Genomic DNA, 19,965 nt, shown 5'->3' with positions numbered 1-19,965 from the left:
ATTAATAACCTTTGCAAGAACTACTACATTTTTAAATGTCTGTGATGATGAGTGTGAATTGTACAAAATCAATATTTTTGCATGAAACTTAAAATGAATTATTTATTTACAAATGAAAATGAACTTAAACTTTAATATTTTTGATATGTGCTATCAAATTATCACAAAGATCATTTGCAGACATTACATATCTTTTTGATTCAACTTCATCCAAAAGCACATCAGGAGCAGCAAATCCTATGTCTTTCAGCAGATCTAAAGGAGAATGACGAATTACAAATAATTCAATATTTATCAAAAAAAATATTTTTTAATATTTATAAACACTGATATAAAATAGGGCAATTCTCAAATCTTTTATAGTAGGTGGTTTCAGTTGAGTTTTGCTTAGGAACAAAAAAATAATGCGATATTGAATTCTTTCTGAATTCAAAATACAAATGTCTGTCGACAATAAACTATTAAAACGAACAAATATTAATACTCTATTATTTTGGGACAATTTTAAAAGTACTATTTCTGTTTTTTTCCCCCTAATATTAAAATAATACAATAGTTTTTTTGGGATAAAGAAGAATAAAATATAATTGCAAAACCAACATATTTATTTTTGGAACTGAATGTAACTGAGTTGTGTGTAAGCCTCAGTTAACCATACGTGAGTACGAGTATATGTAACCGAGGCTTGCATGAACTCGGATACAAAAATTATTACTGATTAAGAGCAAAATTACCTTAAATAGGATTAAAATCTGTAGAGAAATATAAAAATATATTAAAAAGAAATGTTAAAATTGGGAAACAATTAGTATAGTTTCCCTTATAGCTCTACAAATTTTGATAATGAAAATTGAAATCCTCCTCTTCCCCCCTCCCAAAAAAGGGTACTGAATATAACAATAGATTTTCAGAGCATACAATTATTGTGAACAAATTTAAAATATTGTTCAAATTTCATCCATTGAAAAAAAAACATTTCTTAGATGTTCTAAAAATTAGAAAAACCAAAGTTGTTGTTATTTTTGTACACTAGAAATAATATACTTACTCAAAACACTTTGCCTAATTTTCTCATTTTTGTCATCCATGTGGATTAAAACATTCTCGTATATGCTTTTTACATGAGCCTTGTACATGTTCCAGTCATAGTCACTAGGGAATGACTTAACATATGCTTTCAGAACCCTGACAGTCATTATACGAACATCATCAGATTCATCATCCATGCAACGTAAGAGCTGGAAACAGGTATTGTGTATTTTTTGATCATCAATGCAATCATTCACAAGAGGCAAAATCGACTCAAGAATTTTGCAAGATAGAAGTCGAGTAGTAGTTTCATCATCATCAGCTAATGTAGCAAGAATGGGAAGTATTTCATCTCCCAAATGTTTAACCTGAAATTAATATTTTTATATAATGATGGTCAAAGTTGGCCACACAAACATTCAAAGCTTTAATTTAAAAATACTCTTTGGGGTCAAATTTGTTTTAAAAAGAAATTGTTCGTAAAATGCTAAAAACTTTGTTGTTATGATTAAAACAAAACTTTGTTGTGATTAAAATTCTAATCTAGTAAGAAATTTTCTGTAATTTCAAAACAACTATTTTATTAAAGCTGTCAGAAAAACTTTCTGATTTTTGAAAACTTTCTTTAACTTAAAAGAGGTAAAACCTTCTTCTTCCATAAGTTTAAATTATACAAATATTATATGCAGATAAGATTGAAGTTCCTCAACTAACTTTGTCATGGATCTTGTTACACAACCAGTTTAGCACAAACATAAGATGGTGCCACACAAATCATTGAATAAATTTTACATTCTGTTGCCCAGGCATCATCATATATGTTTCTACCAAATTTTTGACTATCTTATTTTTTGTGTAGTATTAAGTTAGTTTAGTACTAGTAAGAAACTTTTTAAGAGTTGCAAAAAATACAATTTTATTTTCATCATAAGTTGACGAAGTTGACTTCATGCGCTTAAAAAAATTTAGCTTATTATATTTTTAAGTTAATTTCTGTAGATAACATCTGCCAACACAGATTTAATGAGCTCTCTGATTTAACATGAAAGCTGTAATGAGACTTATGATATTATTATAGATGAGTTTAACTGTAATTTATTTAAGTCATAAATAAAAACAATTCAAAGGTTGTACAAAAATAGTTAATTCAACTTAGAAAATCATATTTTCAATGTGTCTAAATAAACTAAAGAGCATATTAATTCTTACTATGACTTTTATTTATGAAAAAATTAACTACAATATTTAATAGCAACAATTTAAAGTTTAAAATGAAAATTTAAAGTAAAAAAAGAAAGCTCTTAAAGTTTTATACAGACTATGCTATAGTTTTGTAGAAAAACAAGCATATTTCAAAAATGAAACATTCTCTTCCACAAAAAAATATTTTCAAAAAAAAAATTTTGCAACATAATTTATGATTAAACAAAATTTAAAATTCATGTAGCATTTTTAAGACTTTTTAAAGATCTAAATTTTATTTAAGGTTACCCAAATATTTTTATTGCCCAAAAATAACCATTTCTTAATAAATGAATGAATGAAAATATGTAAAATAGCAATTTCTAAGAAACCTGTATAAACTAAATTAACAGCTAATTTTTCTTCCTTTTAAACATAATATGTATAAAAAATTTTGATACTTCTGATAAAAGTAGATAATTGCAAATTCATTTTTATTATTATACGAAGTGTTAATGTATAACTTTCTATTTTATATCTTCGTTATAACTCTTCTTTCCTATTCAAAAAGTAAAATAGAAAAGAAATTAGAGTTTGTTTCATCGAACTTCTTATTATATATGAATACTTATTTATATTAGTTTAGTTTATATTAAGTCTTTTTTACTTTTAAAAAAAAAACAATCACCGTAGCTCCTATTTTTAGGCATAATTTTGATTGTTTTGTGAAATGAAATATGTTACAACTGACGAGAATTGTTTATGATAAAGAAAATTTAATGCTCCTGGTGTATTTTCTTAAAAAAATAATAAACAGAGAATTAGAAAACAAAAGAAAAAATATTTTTAATTTTCAACTCACTGAAAAAAGAAATGTTAAAAAAAAAATTTTTAATTTATATATTTTAAAAAAAAGAGATTGGTTAATAGAAATGTTTAGAAAATGAGCATCATTCTTACAGAGCAAAAAACTGAAAAATGCATCACTTGATATCTTAATTTTTAGTTATCCTCTGTATTGACACACTATTGCCACTTTTCTGACAAGATCATAATCATAAAACATAAAATCTCTTGAAACTGAGATGCGAGGAAAACAAACCAACTGAATATAAATCCTCTGTATATTGAGTAAACTAATAACAAAAAAGGTAATTTAAGTGACAAGACTAACAGAAATTATAAAAAAAAGAAAAAAAACTTACTAAAGCTGGATTAGAACTTTTCCCAACAATCTCAAATAAACTAGCCGCTGCTAATGTTCTCAGCTTGGAAGCAGTTTTTCCAGCCATCCAGGTCAAGTTGGGAAAAATACCTGAACGGATGAGTGTCAGGATATCTTCTGACATACCCTCACATTCTGTTGGTGATAAACAGTTCAATGTTGGTGAGATTAAGGATAAAATAATGCTTCGAACTCTGGCATCTTTGCTTGGGTGAAGATTGTTCAGAAAAACAGGAATAACAGTTTTTATTGCTTCTGGATAAAGATGGTCTAAAATTAAAAAAGATGGATGTAAAACTTTTTCATAACTATTATTTAGATATTTGAAGATATATTTCAAAGACATATTTTGAATTTACCTGAGAGCAATAAATAATTAAAAATTGGCATTTCTGGGCTTTGAAGATTCCACAACTCATAGTTGGAAGTCAATGATTTCAGGAAAGGAAGCAAATGTTTTTCAAATAAAGAAGGCACAGTATATGACTGAACAACAGCCAGCTTTACTAAAAGCTCTTCTGCCTGAACAAGAGATAATAAAAAATACATAAGAATATAGAACCATTGCAATCATGCATAGAATGCAAAAAAAAATAGGTTTATTTTTCACTGACATATAAATATTATTCAGATATGGAAATAAGTAAACGTCTTGACATGATATCCTACAATTAATTAGTATTATTGCTAAGTGCTGTTAAATGCATTTTAATTCCTACATATAGTTTAAATGATTCACCATCTTTTCCTGACATAGTGTTTTCAAACTAGAAGAGTCATTAAATTAAACCTTATATTTTAAAGGTTGATGAAACTATTAAGCAAAAAATATGTCTCATAAAAAGTATATTAATTTTTTCTGACACTCAAACTGTTTGAGCATTAATCATCACATATTTAACAAAGATAAATGATTATTAAAGAAATTTCTAATTTTTCTCGAAAACAATTTTCTTATTAGCTGAAAAAATTAACTGTTTTGCTTGAACACATTGAAAATTTAAATTATTTTTCTTTCGTAAAAAGATTTCGAAAAACAAAATATGAAATATTTGCTTTTTAATTTAGACCAGTGGTTCCCAACCTTTTGTGGACCATCGCCCCTTTCTCTTTTTGCTCATAAACCATTCATTGCTGCTAGTGAGCAACCAAACGCTAAGTTATATTTGATTTTAATTTAAATTGTAATGCAAATAAGGAGGCAATTTTATCCTGCCATTTTTATTAATTAAAAAAAATTTATGCAATCTTTTTTTTTTCAAAAAGAAATGATATTTAAAACGGAATAATCAAAACAAAAGCACGTTTTTTAAAATTTGTATTTTAATGTAATCAAGAAAAAGTTAAAACGGTAGCAACTAAAATTTGCGAAAAAAATGAAGAGTGAGAAAGTACATTTTTACCACTTCAATGACTGCCCCGTGCTGATTTTTGAGAATCTCAATATCTGCCATTGAACACTTTCTAAGAGTTGGAAATTGCATTAGCTCTTTGCAAACAATGTTTGACTTGTAGATATCAAACTTGGCGATGAATGAAGATATGATTCCCTTAGCATTGATAATGTTCACTTTATTTCCTTGAAGTTTCACGTTGATTTCGTACATTTTTTCACAAATATTCGTGAGGTACGCAGTTTCCAACTTGCATTGCTTCAAACTCTCACTTAAAGCAGAATCAGTGGCGTCAAAAAACTCAGTAACCGAGTTAAACAATTTGAAAAAACGACGCAAACAGTTTCCTTTTGAAAGCCATCTCACATCTGTATGTAGGAGCGAGCGTTCGAAATCTTCATGCAGGGCACCACTCAACTTTTTTGCAGCCAAATGCTGACGTTGAAAGACACGATGAATGGTGATGACCTCCGGTACTTTTTTTTTTAAGGTGAGCTAGAAGCCCAGTATGACGACCAGACATGACAGGAGCACCATCCGTTGCACAAGCACTTACATTTGTAAAGGGAATTTCTTTTTCCACAAAATAGTCTTTGACCAATTTAAAAATCTACGATCATTTTGTATCAGTGATCAAAGTTCTTGTAAACAACATTTCCTCGTTCATCCAATCTCCTTACTCTCATTTATGAATCTCACGTAAGCTAATACAATAGCTTTGTTATCTATCACAGTTGAGACACCAATCTGCAACGCAAATTTACCTTCTCTCATAAATTTGATGAGTTTTGATTCAACGTCTGCGGCCATCTCATCAATAAGCCTGGAAACAGTATTATTGCTCAGAGGTTTTATCCTATTACTCGATCCCTCACACAACATGATTTCAACATTTTTTTAGTAACAGGTAAAATAAAAGTTACCCAATTGTGTGAGGTTCAGAGTTACATAAATGTTTCGTCTATCAATCAGTTTCTCCTATTACATGCCTTCTAAAATCAGGGGGATGGGAATGAGACGAGAGAGGAACATTTGAGGAGAAGAAGGTATATAAAAGACCATGACTTTCAACAAAAGAGAATTCTTGAAGGTCAGATTTCCGCCAGCGATACCAAAACGAATGACGAAAACGATCCCGAACTTGAAATGTTTTAATTTTTAACTATCGTAATTCTTTATCTACACCAGAACCATAAGCTTCATATATGTTTTCAATTTCGATCTCAAATAGCTTTTGTCTTATTAGCAATTTTTAGCAATTATTAGTAATTTTTATCTTTTGAATATGCGTCGCCCCCCGATCACCCCCCTAAGAATTATCGCCCCCTTGAGGAGCTCTATCGCCCCGTTTGGGGCGATCGCCCCCAGGTTGGGAACCACTGATTTAGACTCATTAAAATCAATTCTAAAAAATACCTCTGAGTACAGCAAGTTATGGATAATTAAGAAAATACATTATAAACATTGTATTAAATAAGTGCTAATTTTTTTAATTTTTGTATTTGAAAACATGATGAAATAAAGATTAAACTATCTACAATAACAGAAGAAAATGTATTAGATTAATTTCAAAATTCTTTTTAAAAAATCCTTTTTTATAGGCTTCTACTGTGTTGTTCTCACTTAAACATAATCCAATACATATATTTTTGATTAATTTTAATATTTCAATGAAAACTGAATGCTTGATAGCAAATCAAGGATAATAAATTTGCTTTATATGAGATATTTTTCTAGATCACTTAATTGAAATTTTTACAGCAAAAAAAAAAATGTTCCTCCAGGTCTAGAAGATAATATATTAAGATATTTTTTTAAATATACACTTGTTAAAAGCTTTGTTACCTTAGGCTTATGCCTGTAAAATGTTGTAGATAAAAGTTATAATGGAAAGAAACTAAAATATGAATTCACATTTCCTGAAGATGAACAATGATGTACTTCTAAAATGTGATTATGATATTTAAGAATCAAATTATACATCCACTGATAAGAAGCTTTATTTGAGTATGCTTGCACACAGCAAACTATAGTTAATAAAAGAAATAATATGATAGAATATTAATATGTAGGAGCAAAAAAAAAAATAATAATAATAATAAAGTATAAAAATTAACTATATTGAAAACATAAAATGGTTCAATGTATCTCTTAAGCCATGTAAATAGCATCCCAAAATAATCAAATTAATAATTGAATTTAAATAACTCCTTTTGTTTGATAACAAGCAACAAATATTTCTTACATAAATATATAATACTAAGCAGTAACAGCAAAGCACTGAAAAGCCAACCTTTTGAATAATAGTGTCAATTTTTGACAAACCAGCTACGGATAACAATATGGTAAAAATAAATTCACTGCAGTTGTGGTCAATTTTATTTCCAGAAGACAGTAATGCTTCAACGCATAACAATAAATGTGTTTGTTCATCTGCCTAAAATTAGAACAAATGAATACAAAAATAAATATTAATATAAAATAATTCATTTTTTCAATGTTTGAAAATAAATTTTCAAATTTTGAAGTCTACTTATTTACATTTACAGGATTTCCAGTTCTATTTACATAAAGTTTCAGGTTGGAAAAAAAAAGAACAAACTTTTAACATAATTTATATTTCATAAAAATGAAAATTACATTTAATACAATAAATAAATAAACAGAATCATCATAACATTATGTAAAATGGATTTTCAAAAAGTTCAATAACATGAAATTTTACAAACTAGTTTAAATCTAAGCGGAGCTCTAGTTTAGTCTCTTTTTTTATCATCCTAGAATGCATTTTCTTTTCATTAACTAAAATAAATGCTGTCAAACTTAAATTATTAATTTCTTGATATTGTAAGGTTCAAAAATTAAAATCACACATTTCTACATTTTTATGATTGAGTAATGTAAGTATTTTCATTTTTTGTTTCCTAATGCACTGTCCCAAAAGAAAAACAATGGCTGATATTAGGGACCTGCCACAGGGAATGGTAGAAGAGTGGAGAGGGGGGAAATGGAGATTACATTTAAATATTGCTATCAAGACAAAAGAGGTAATGTAATAAATATAATTTATTTTCTTAATCGAATGGAACCTAACAAAAGTCAATGAAGAACGAAGTTTGTTTTATACTCATGCTTTAAACCTCTGACATTACTATAAAGATAAGCAAAATAATGTATTCTGTGCATTTTTTACCTTGAATCGTATGAAAATAAAACCAAGCTGACCAACTAATGGGTTAAAAGTTAAGAAGATTTTATACTACATGAAACTAGTAATTCTTCACTGGGGGAATTAGTATATAAAAGAAGTAATGCCTCACTTGTCCAAATATCAATGCCAATAAGGTAAGTAAGTAAAAATCAAAAATCATTCTTTCTACACATGAAACCATTAAATTTTAAACGAATGATTTTATCAGCAAAGCTTTGATTTAATTCAATTGAGTGCAAAAAATACATAGGAGGATCCAATAAACTGCTTATCTTAGCTACATCAGCAGTGTAAATAGGAATAAATACAAAACTGTACTTTATATGCAAAAAAAAAATTTTTTTAACTATCAGTCCTATTGAATTGGTTTTAATCTCCCTAAATATTTAGCATATATAAATACATACTCAAAAGAGGAAAGAATATGTCTTTTTTCTAGATAGCAATGTTCGATGTATGCGTTGATTAACAAAATTTTTATTGTTTTTTCATAAAACATTCATAACTTCTTCACTATAGACACTGGCTCAATCTTATTCTTTTCATCATGAAAAATGCGTAAGAAACAATACCTCACTTGTCTAGATTAGCAATGTTTAAATATATCTGCTTATTTTACTCCATATCTTAGCTTTGTATTTGCAGGTCCTAAGGTGTCTACTACCTTTTTTCTTATTCTACAAAGCAAAAGGAAAGGAATGAGACCTCTCACAACAGTTTATCACAAAATTGGAATAGTGGTTGTTAGAAAAGATACTAATATGTCATTTTCAAACAATGTGCTTACTTACGTTCAGTCTGCATGTAAAGTCAAAATTAATTTCAATAACTTGATCATATCAAATTATAGAGAATAATTATTTTAAAGTACTGTAACACAACCTTTAACTACTTAAGAGCATAGAAGTAATAAAATGAGAAAGTTCGTAGAGGCCTAAAATAAAAATTAACTACCAAAAGCCCCTTTAACTGAAAATAAAAGAATTTTTTAAGGATGTAATAATGATCTAATCTGATAACATTTTGTTAGTTTCACTGATCTTTCAAATTTCAAAATCGAATTTTAAACCATGAATATCATTCCTAACCTTTTATTTAGCTTTACTGATAAAAACGTATAGAAAAAATATTGCTCTTTTTTTACTTATTTAAAGCATATACCGTATATTCCGGCGCATAATACCATATACTCCGGCGTATAACGCGCACCTGTAATTTCTACTACTTTTTTTAAATTTTGTGGGTAAAAAATGTCTGGCAAATCTCTCCTGGTTGCATAAGAAAACCAGAAAGCCTTTTAGTGTGGGACATGATTAGGTCCCACCTTACAGATAATGCAAACAAATTGTTGAAAGAATGTAACACCGATATGGCAGTTATTTCGGGCGAATTGACACCATTAGGTCAGCCATTGGACATCTGCTTAAACAAACCATTTAAAGTCAATTTAAAAAAAACAGTGGAACACTTGGAAGTTGGAGGGCAAAAAAACCTTTACGAAAGGAGGACATATGCGTCATGCAAGTTTGGAAGCAGTGTGCGAATGGATATTAAAAGTATGAGATGAAATTAAGCCTGAGATGGTTAGAAAATCATTCAAAAAATGCAGCATTTCAAATAATCTGGACGGATTAGAAGATGACTGTTTATTTATGGATGAGGGTAACTCACATGATGAAGACAAAACAGATTGTAATGACGTGCCTGAAGAAATAACGGAAGACGAATATAATGAACTATTTATGTAATAACGAAAATCAATAAAGTATATAGGTAAAGGTATGTTATTTCTTTAAAATAAAAGTATTTTTCTCTATTTAATTTTTTTTTAATCCATAATTTTTTATATTCGGCATATACCGCGCACCCGTAAATTCCAATGCTATTTTTTGCATTAAAAGTGCGCGTTATATGCCGGAATATATGGTAATTTTTTTCTTAACTTTATATTATATATATAATTTTTTTCTTAATTTTATATATATATATATATATATAGGATAAGTTTAAAAATATCATAAGAGTATGAGTTACTAGTATAAAAAGATTCTTCTCCCAAGTTTTTTTTTCCAGCAAAATACAGATTAAGAAAATTAAATACAAATTTTACTTAATTATATAAGTACATTGATAGCTTTGAAATGCTTTTCTATAATTTTTGAGCAAGAAAATATTTAATAAATATATTGCATAATCACTATAATATTAAACCTACCTAATAGAACTTTATTAAAAAAATAGTAATACAGTGCACTCCCGATTATCCGGGTTAATCACCGGGACAGGTCGCACGGACAATCGAAAAACACGGATAATCCGAAAACTCCTTTTATTAAAGAAAAATTCAATATCAGTACAAAAAATATAAAAATTACTGACATTTGCATGCATAACATCAAACTAGGAATTTTCCTTATTAAAAAATGTGTAATGCGTCTTCGCCATATATCGATACACATATTTTACGAACCGCAGTAATGTCACCGTAATCAAATCCTCCCATATAATCTAATAAAGTTTCCACAGAGCAGTAGTATGAGAAATTGTATTTCCCTCATTTACTACATCCTCTGCATCAGTTACTATCATCACTATTTGATTTAACAACATAACGATGTCTTCATCTGTCAAATACTGGAAGTCAGGCTCACATGCATCACTTTGAAACCAATCTTCACAATTTTCTTCGTTAAGAATTTCGAAACCTAAGATTTCTTTTGCTTGTTCGAGAATAGTGTTATCATATTTTTCTTGAACATCTGAAGAAGATTGTTCATCAAGCGATATGATCTTTCTCCAAGACCTTCTATTTCTCCAAGATCGTGATAAAGTAGACGATTTTACCTTGACCATGCTGCTAATATTCCATACACTTCAATCCAATAACGAATATTGCTTCCAAACATTTGGTAATGTTACAACTTCGTGAATAAAATTTTTTTTAATCTTCAAAATGCTTATCCTTATATTTTTCGTGTGACTCCGGAATCAGCACGGATAATCCGCAATCCGGATAATCCGAGCACGGATAATCGAGAGTGTACTGTATGCTCAATTTTTTAAACTCTACTCAAAACCAATTATTTTTTATTTGTATAACGAATTTCAAAGATCACAGAAAAAATATAGTCTGAATAATAAACAAAGTATTATAATACACAGTTGTAAAAAAAAAAAATTCAACAGCATTGACAATTCAAAATGTAAATAATCTGAATTATCAAGTCAATTGATGAGAAATAAATGCAATTGTGCTTAAAATTACCTTTCTCAACCTTGAAATGGAAGAACTAGCAAGAAATTTTAAGATTTCTTGAAAGCATTCAACAGAATATTCACTACTGCATCCTTGAATAGAGGCAGCAAATATTCTTAAATTGGAAGATGAGGGGGTCTTATGGATCAATGTCATAATTGTGTCACAAAGCAAGTTAGGATCCACAAAATAACCTAGCAGTTCTGCAGCTTTTATGGCCTGAAATTGAATAAATATATTAATAGAGAGTAACACAATACATAAAATACTTTAATGCAGTGTAGAAACAAACAAAATAAAAATCTAATCATCAATTAAATTTATAAAAATGTATATACTAGCAATAATAAAAGAAAAATGCTGCCATAATGCTAGAAAGCATCAATATTTGTCTAACCTAACATAATTACAGCATACATTTATATTAACTAATTTTCAATAATATTATTTCTAATATACTAAAATAAAAATAAATAAAAATAGATAAATAAAACCAATAAGCTTTCCAATGAAAAATCACGAATTTAATTGACATTAATAATAAAAATTTAGGAAAAAATAACTTTTTTAGAGAAAGTTTTGGTCAAAAAACAAAACTACAATATTAAAAACTAAAAATAGCTAGTCAGTAATAAAAGAAAATAAATTACTTAAAACATTATTATGAAGAAAAATTCAACTAAGTTTTATTCCTTTTTCAGTAGTTTATATCAATGTATTAATTGTTTGTTTAAAAGTACATAAAATATTTATGTAGTACTTTGTACGAAGCACAAACTATAATCTGTAATTACTATAATCGAAAACTCTCTGTAAAGTTGAATGTAGAATTAGATGCTAAATAATTACAGGGTTCATAATAATTTTTAAAAAAAGATAATGCACTTTTATTTGTTATTTATTCTGATTTTCTACTTAAAGGGGAAAAAACCGAAAAAGAAATACTGCTAGCATATTGACTGCTATTGAACATGACTTAAGAATAAACATTTTTGATACTTCTACATTTTGGAGGGGGCATAAGAAATCGGCAACTATAATTGGCTTGAGTTAATAACTTGTGTAAAGTATATCTGCTAACAAATGCAGAAAAAAACTGCATTTTTTTTCAATATTGAAAGATATAATAGGTTCCAAGCCTCCTCAGTAAAATAATAATTTATGATTAAGATCGAGATTTTAGAATATTTTTATGTGTGCTCCCCTTTTATAAAATATCACTTAACTTTTCTAAATGATCTATACCTCTTCTTTCATTTCAGCATGCTAGTTTTTTATTTTTTGTCATCTAAATTTAAACATCTGTATGATTAAATGAATTTGCTTAATAGCAGTCAACACACCAACATTAAAGACAAGTATAATTATCCTTATCTATAATCTATACCTGCATTTGCAGAATGCTACATTTTTTGTTTATTTTCTTTCAAAATTAAATAGAGTATACCAATAACATCCAATTTTTTACTGTACAATTTCAAACTTTTCATTTCAATTTACAATTTCAGGCTTTACATAACAATTTACAATTTCAAACTTTACATGTGAACTTAAAATTTTATTTGCAAACACAATTCACAAATCATTTAAATATTTTTATAAACAAAAATATAAACTTAACTCTCTGGTGCTTTAGAAATAAGAACATTTATGAGGTTCTCTCCATATGGGTCATTCTACAAAAAGTCTGCTACTTGAGAACGTTGATAACTTTACCCAAAATGTTTCTTAAGTTATTTAAATTTACTTTAGAAAAAGAATGCAATTGCATGCAAAAAATTTTTTACAAATTTGCCCAACAGCAAAAAAGTTAGATAGTAATAAGGAATACAGTGATCTAACTCTAGACTTACCAGGGACTGCCGCTTTAGCCCCTTCACATTCTATAAATAAAGGTGCTCAGCTTGTTCAAAGTATGCAATTTTTCAATAAATATTGTTTTGTGTACTTATATTTACATTTAAAAGACAGTTAGTGAAATTTTTTTCCTCAGAAATCTTAAAAACATTTCTGTGTTTTATAGGAGCTTTGTTATTTCTTTGGCAAAAACTGCTACCAAACAATCCTTTACTCATCTCCTGTAGAGGTAATAATATACGTCCTTAAGTAGTATGTCTATGAAGCAGTCAATGAATCTTACCATTTCAACACATTCCTTTGACTCGTCTTTAGCACTAAAAGCAATACCATCAACAGCTGCTGTTAACTGTGAAGTAATTTTCTCTTCTGAATGAAGAATGATAGAATATAAAACTTTAGAGCATTTTATTCTGGTATCTGCCAGCCAATCAGATAGCTCAGTTAGCAAAGGTGGGAAAATTTTATATGAGTTTCTTTGTACTAAAATGCGACATCCAACAGGAGGACGATCTTCTGCAAAAATAAAGGAATATTTTATCTTATTCAGATAAAATTACAAGTAGACAACAATTATTTATTAGTGTGTAATGATACAGCTATAACCAAATCTTTTAATGAATTTTTAAATGTCCATAAAAAGCATTTTTTATAGCAATAAAAACTATATTCAAATCAAATAACTGTAAGCAATATTTATTGATTACTAAAAAATTTTTTACAATACCAATATTTTTTTACTTAGCAACTTATTGATAATCTAGAGTTGTAATATTCAATTTAAGAAAATGCCCACAAAAAATTACTAAATACAGGGTATCTGCTACATTTTAGATTTTCAAATTCATGACTAATTCCATGAATTTTTCATGACTTAACGAAGTTACTATTTTCTCAACAAAAACACAATAATAATTTTAAAAAAGCATTATAATGACATTAATTGAAATGATAGATATAAACAAAACTGTTACACACTGCATCTTTATGTTTATAGATTTTAAAAAATAGAGTAAAGAGAGATGTTGAAGCAATAAAATAGCTGAAAAAAATTACAAAAACAAATAATTATTTATTTTTTCTGCAGAATTATATTCTAAAGACACTTTTTTTGTTCATTTGAAAGAAAAGAAATACTCCTGATTTTTCTGTTCTCATTTCCGAATAAATAAATTTTCGCAATGACTGGCTTACTTCATCTAGAATTTCAAAATTGATAAAATAAAAAAATACAGAAATAATTATAATAATTCTGAAATCACAGAAGTTTAAAAGATAGTTTGCTCTAGAAAGATTTTCCTTTCATATTTTGAAAGAACACCATAATTTTTAAAGATTATGATAAAAACAATTTATATCGTAATAAAATAAGACTGTAAGTGGGGATTTTGTTACAAATTCAGATAGTCGGAACACCAAAAAATTGGAGGGGGAAATTCATTTAAAAAAAAAAAAAATTTCATAGATCTAAATCCATGACTTTCCATGATTTTTTAAAAAAATAGTTAAAATCATGACATTTCATGACAAATTTTGTGTAATACCAAAATTCATGACTTCCATGATTTTTCATGACTTTCCAGGTGCGCGGATACATACATAGCATATTATTTAGAGCAGAAAAACAGTAATACATACTACAATATCAAAATTTATACTTAATCTCTGGAAAAAGTAAGCTTTTAAGAGACAAAAATGTCTTCATGATTGGACAAAAAAGAATAAATCCTTTAAAAAAGTTTCTCGTTTTTTCAAAAAATATTTGAAACAATTAGGCTATATTATAGGTATTGTATTAAAAAGAAAATTTGATTTAAAAATACCTGCATTAGGATAATTTTTTGGTGTTTCTTGTGGAAAATCAATAAGATCTTTATAATCTTTGTCATTTTCTTTCAGATATTGATTGCCAGATTTATGCCACAATTCTTTTCCTTTAGACCTATGTGACAAGAGTCAGAAAATAAAAATTTATAAAATAGTTTTCTTAAATAAAAATAATTTGAAATACACCAAAACATGCGCAATTGCATCTCACAGGCATGCAACAAAAACAAAACAAAACAAAAATAAACTCAATTTTATGAGAAAAAATATATATAAATAAAATGCCATAACAGGAGATGAAGCTTCCCCCCCCCCCTATTAGCAGAATCAGATAAAAAGCAGAACAGTTGGCATTCAGAGATTCCTTAAATTAAAAGGTAAAAATGGTACTTAAACAAATTTTAAACAATTCTGAAAATAAATATTTTTTACATTGGGTATACATATATTAATTACTACATTAACACCAATTTATGAGGTGTAATGTTAATCCGAAAACAAAAAAGAAGAAAAGATGTTTTACCTAACTTCAAGAACTTCATCATATAAAGTTGAGAGTATTATTGGTATTAAACGAGGAAAATATGAATATCTATCTTTTAATTCTAACATCATGGAGCCAACAACCTCAGTAGCAGCTAACCGAACAGCTGGAGAGTGATCAAATAGTCTTTGTGCTAAATAAGAAATAGCTTTTTCAAATTCCTCACAGTTTAAATAATCCACGATTTTTCCTAAAATATACATAAAAATATTATTAGTCACGAAGAAAACAAACTCTGAAATGCTCAAATAAACATATTTATTCATTTACATTTCAACAATGAAAACTTTTTATCACTTCCACTTTACACTTAAATAATTTAAATTTAGTTCTTTGACAGTATAAAACTTATTATAATTTAGTTCTATGACAATCTCTTTATAAAGTAATTTTTATGAACTGTATTAATATAAAAGTGTAAGAGTTCAATTTTGGAATTTTATCTGCTTTTATTTAAAATTCTATATATTTTCTTTATCCCCGTGGCAGAATCGAGGCAACATTGTCGCAGAACGTTACCAAGTTCTTGCAGAAATTTTTTCTTTTGGAAAGTAACAAATTTTGGTTATTTTTTCTGCAGAAATTTTCAAAAGATTTATCTTTTCTTCAGAATTATATTCAAAAGATACCTTTTTTGGGCATCGTAGTGGGAAAAAAATGATTGTGATTTTTCTATTTTCATTTGATAAAAAAGTAAAAAATTTGCTTTTCTTTTCTGCAGAAATTTTCGCTCTAATATTTTTCATGCAGTCATTATTAATTTCCACATACTTTTTAAAATCCAATATTTTTTTATGATATTATTTATTACAACAACCGAATCTCAAAATGAAAACACTCATTTAGTAACCCTTTTCATCATCCGATTCGTATGATTTCGTTGCCTATCTGTTTTTACATTAGTTACTGCTACGGATTTCATGATTTTTTTTTAATGTGATGATGATTTACAAAATACAAGAAAGGAAATAATCAGTGTGTTTCCCTCCTACAAAATGCCAGAATATTGCCCATAATATCAGAATAAAAAAAATATGTATTTTTTTAAAAAGTTTTTTTTTATTTGATCCGAAAAGTTTTTTTTTTTTTTTTTTGTTGACGTTGAAGTTTTTGTTACTTTGAATTAGTAACATATATATTTGTTATCCTTAAAATATCTTGCAGAAAGATATTAGTATTAGAAAAGTATGTCGCAGAAAGTTCGAAAAAATTCTGCCATACGATTCTTTATTTACAGTTAAATACTCTTAAACATATTGAATTTAAAAAATAAGACTCAATTACCATACAGAATTACCATCTCATTTCATTTGTTTCATTAAGTAATGATTATTTAAAAAAATATGTACACAATCATAAAATAAAATTATAAATGCTTGATAAGATTTCCTTCTAAATTTATGCTTTTAACAATACCTTTATTAAAATCTTAATCAACATTGATGTTCTTCAATGCATAAAGATAATAAAAATATAAAACTAATTCAACACTGAAGATTTCCAAATTCATACCTTAAAAAAAAAAATCTTTAAATTTTGGCAACAATCGGATACTTGCCTGGTTGTCATCACTTGGATCTAAAACCATTACAGAGCAGATCCTACTTGAAAAGTACAACTCATAACGATCCTGGGCAAACCCGTACAAACCATACATCTAAATATATAAGTCGACTCTTTTATTTCCCAAAATTTGATAAAAATCAGGGGGTCCCTCATACACCAGTAATAAAGTTCGGTTACCAGTAATAAAGTTTTTACTCTTTCACAACAAATGTATATTTTATTTAACACATTCACATTGTTATTCATCAAACATAAGAGCTTAGGTGCAATCTGAAAAATATGGTCCGAGTAGTTTAATAAAAGCCAAAAGTTTAGAGGCCTTAACATAAGTTTTATATCTCACAATTTTTGTTATCTTGAATTCTGATAACATTAAAGAACAGTTGAAGCAAAAAACAAAACAAAAAAAAAAAACATTTTTCTTTTTAACTGAAGAATAGCAACATTTTGTAAATTGAGATACATTTTCAACACTTTAAATATTTAGTATGAACCCTAATTTTCTTTTTAACTGAAGAATAGCAACATTTTGTAAATTGAGATACATTTTTAACACTTTAAATATTTAGCATGAACCCTAATTTTCATTATGGATTTATTTGGATACATTCTTTTTAAACATTTTAGTGCTACTTTTTATTAACAAAAATAATACAAAACAGAGGTCTGTCTAGGTCTTTCTCAGAGATACCTATTTTGTGAAAATTTAGACATAACTTATGAAAATTAAAAATTATATTAAAAAATCAACACAAAAATATGGTAAAAATATGGATTTGTCGTTTTTTACGGATTACAAAAATAAAATTGTAAGAAAAAGTATTTCGTAAAACTACCGTTTTTCCTAAAGTTGAATTTGTGAAGGTACCACTAAACGGTAGTAGATTTGGCCTGGACAGACCTTGCAAAAGTAAGTTCCTTTTTTTAAAAAACAAGAATTAGTCGTAGGAATAGTAAGAACTAGTAAGAATAGAGTAAGAATTAGTAGTAGGAGTTTGCTATAGCAACAATAGAACAATATAGTTAATATTATCCAAAAGAATATATGTTTGATACAAAAATTTAAAATAATGCAATGAAATGAGAGAAAAAATTTCACCCTATGATTTGAATGAAAGTTAAAAATAAATTTAGCTTATCAGTAGGAATTTAAAAGTTTGTTCTGCTCCTTAAATCAAGACACTACTATTCTTCTTGCCCGCTCACCATTGGCGACCAAATATCGAGGGCTGACCAAGTAGTCTTTTAAAACATTGTATTTCAAATCAATGTATCGTATTCTTTTATAGTAGTGAGTTATCAGTTGAAAAATATTAAAAATTGAGAATAATAATTTCAAATTATGAAAGGGAGATTAATTAAATATGCAAAGATATGCATCATTCTAAGACTGTAATTTATGTCAACAGAAGTATTAACATCTCTGTACGTTTTTGAAGCATTGTGTTGGCCTATCAAAGAAAGAATTCTTGAATTTGGAATAGAGGAGATGAAGAAACTTTTCATGAGTTTTAACACAAATTTCTTCAATAAACAAGCGGGTGTTAAAGTCTTCAATTTACAATTTTTAAAAGAAATAAATAACGTCATATTAATATCAAATTTTGTAAAACAGAAGAAAAAAATTATTTATTCTTACCAAGAGCTTTAATACACAGTACGCGTGTTTTCATATGCTGGTGAGTTATAGTCCCAAGAAGTGGTGTTAAAAATGTACCGCCAATCATATGAAATTGGGATTCTTTAAATGCTAGCAAAGATAAGCACTCGCAACCTTTTCTTTTCATTTCAGGGCACTCGTCTACGATACAAGCTGAAATAATTGAAGCAATATCATTTAAATTCAACAAAAGACTACAATTGGTCCTTTCAATAACTTCATTGATTAGTTCTATCTCTAAAATTCTAATTTCTTCCGATTGTTCACGCTCATCAGTTTTTCCAAGACGATTAGCTAATGCTTTGAAGAGAGAAGACAGAGATTCGGAACAAATGGAGAAGCGACTAAAAATAATTTTTAGGATAGCAACAGATAATTCACGACATTTTTCACTTCCATCAGATAAAGAAGAAGTCAATGACTGAGAGAGAGAATCTAGCAATGAATTTAAATTGCTTTCCTGAAATGAATCAGGTTTCAAAATTAGTATATAGTTGTGGATTTCTTTTAATGCGTTTCGACGAGAGAGAGCATCTCCCTTTTTCAGGGTAAAATAATTTTCACAACAGTCGGTCAAACATTTTACAAGGTTTTCATCAGTATTTACTGTTTGTTCTGCCATATTGAAATGTACAAATAGACAGTTTTTAAATGCTAAAATTAAAAAAAGTAAATTTAAAAACCATAACTCTTATTTTCGTTACCATAGCAACCCATTCTTAAAAAGAGTAAACAACAATGAAAGTTTAGTTGAGTTTTAGCTTCTTAAAATATGAGCAATATGAAAAAATGTCGATTTTGCATATTTGCATGTTTTGCTGTGAATTGACTTTCCACATTGAAAGAAAATTTTCAAAATCAGAAGGTTTTTTTGCGGATTTAAGGTATGATCTAATTCTTGGAATTAAAATGTTCATGTTAATTAACTGCCCGCACTGTCTTGGCTGACCGCCCTCTTATAACCCTAAACTTTGGCGATCTGGTGAAATGGGTGATTGCCAAACGAAATCTATCGCCAACTGCTTGGATGCCCGCTTTTTGAACGTGATTGAAAATGGCGAAAATGTTTGAGCTGGAAAGATGTAACGAATACGCTAGGAAATACATATTTTTTACTACAATATTTTTATTCATGCAAAGTGATTTCTAGATACTGGACATTAGTATTGCAGCGCTTGCTGAATTAATATAAAATAGCTCTTGGTGTCGACATT

The 19,965-nt window shown here is 27.8% G+C and overlaps 1 protein-coding gene across 2 annotated transcripts; it reads right to left on the bottom strand.

Moving 5' to 3' along the window:
- Positions 1-84: 84 nt before the first annotated feature.
- Positions 85-19,613, bottom strand: LOC107447123 (Dynein axonemal assembly factor 5). Of its 2 annotated transcripts, XM_016061956.3 has the most exons (10): positions 18,731-19,606; positions 15,505-15,715; positions 14,978-15,096; positions 13,438-13,670; positions 11,307-11,516; positions 7,124-7,267; positions 3,796-3,958; positions 3,417-3,706; positions 1,049-1,397; positions 85-255 (listed from the first exon to the last, which is right to left on the bottom strand). In XM_016061956.3, the coding sequence occupies exons 1-10, from the start codon at positions 19,371-19,373 to the stop codon at positions 125-127; spliced, it is 2,493 nt and encodes an 830-aa protein (XP_015917442.1). In that variant the 5' UTR covers positions 19,374-19,606; the 3' UTR covers positions 85-124. The 2 variants fall into 2 exon arrangements, with proteins under 2 accessions (XP_015917442.1, XP_042905672.1); XM_043049738.2 differs by lacking the exon at positions 7,124-7,267 and having other exon boundaries at positions 18,731-19,613.
- Between the last annotated feature and the right edge of the window lie 352 nt (positions 19,614-19,965).

This window comes from Parasteatoda tepidariorum, chromosome 5 (assembly GCF_043381705.1).
Source record: "Parasteatoda tepidariorum isolate YZ-2023 chromosome 5, CAS_Ptep_4.0, whole genome shotgun sequence".
Classification (NCBI taxonomy): domain Eukaryota; kingdom Metazoa; phylum Arthropoda; class Arachnida; order Araneae; family Theridiidae; genus Parasteatoda; species Parasteatoda tepidariorum.
Note: the sequence above shows the minus strand (reverse complement) of the source record. Positions and strands in the feature narration are given on the sequence as shown.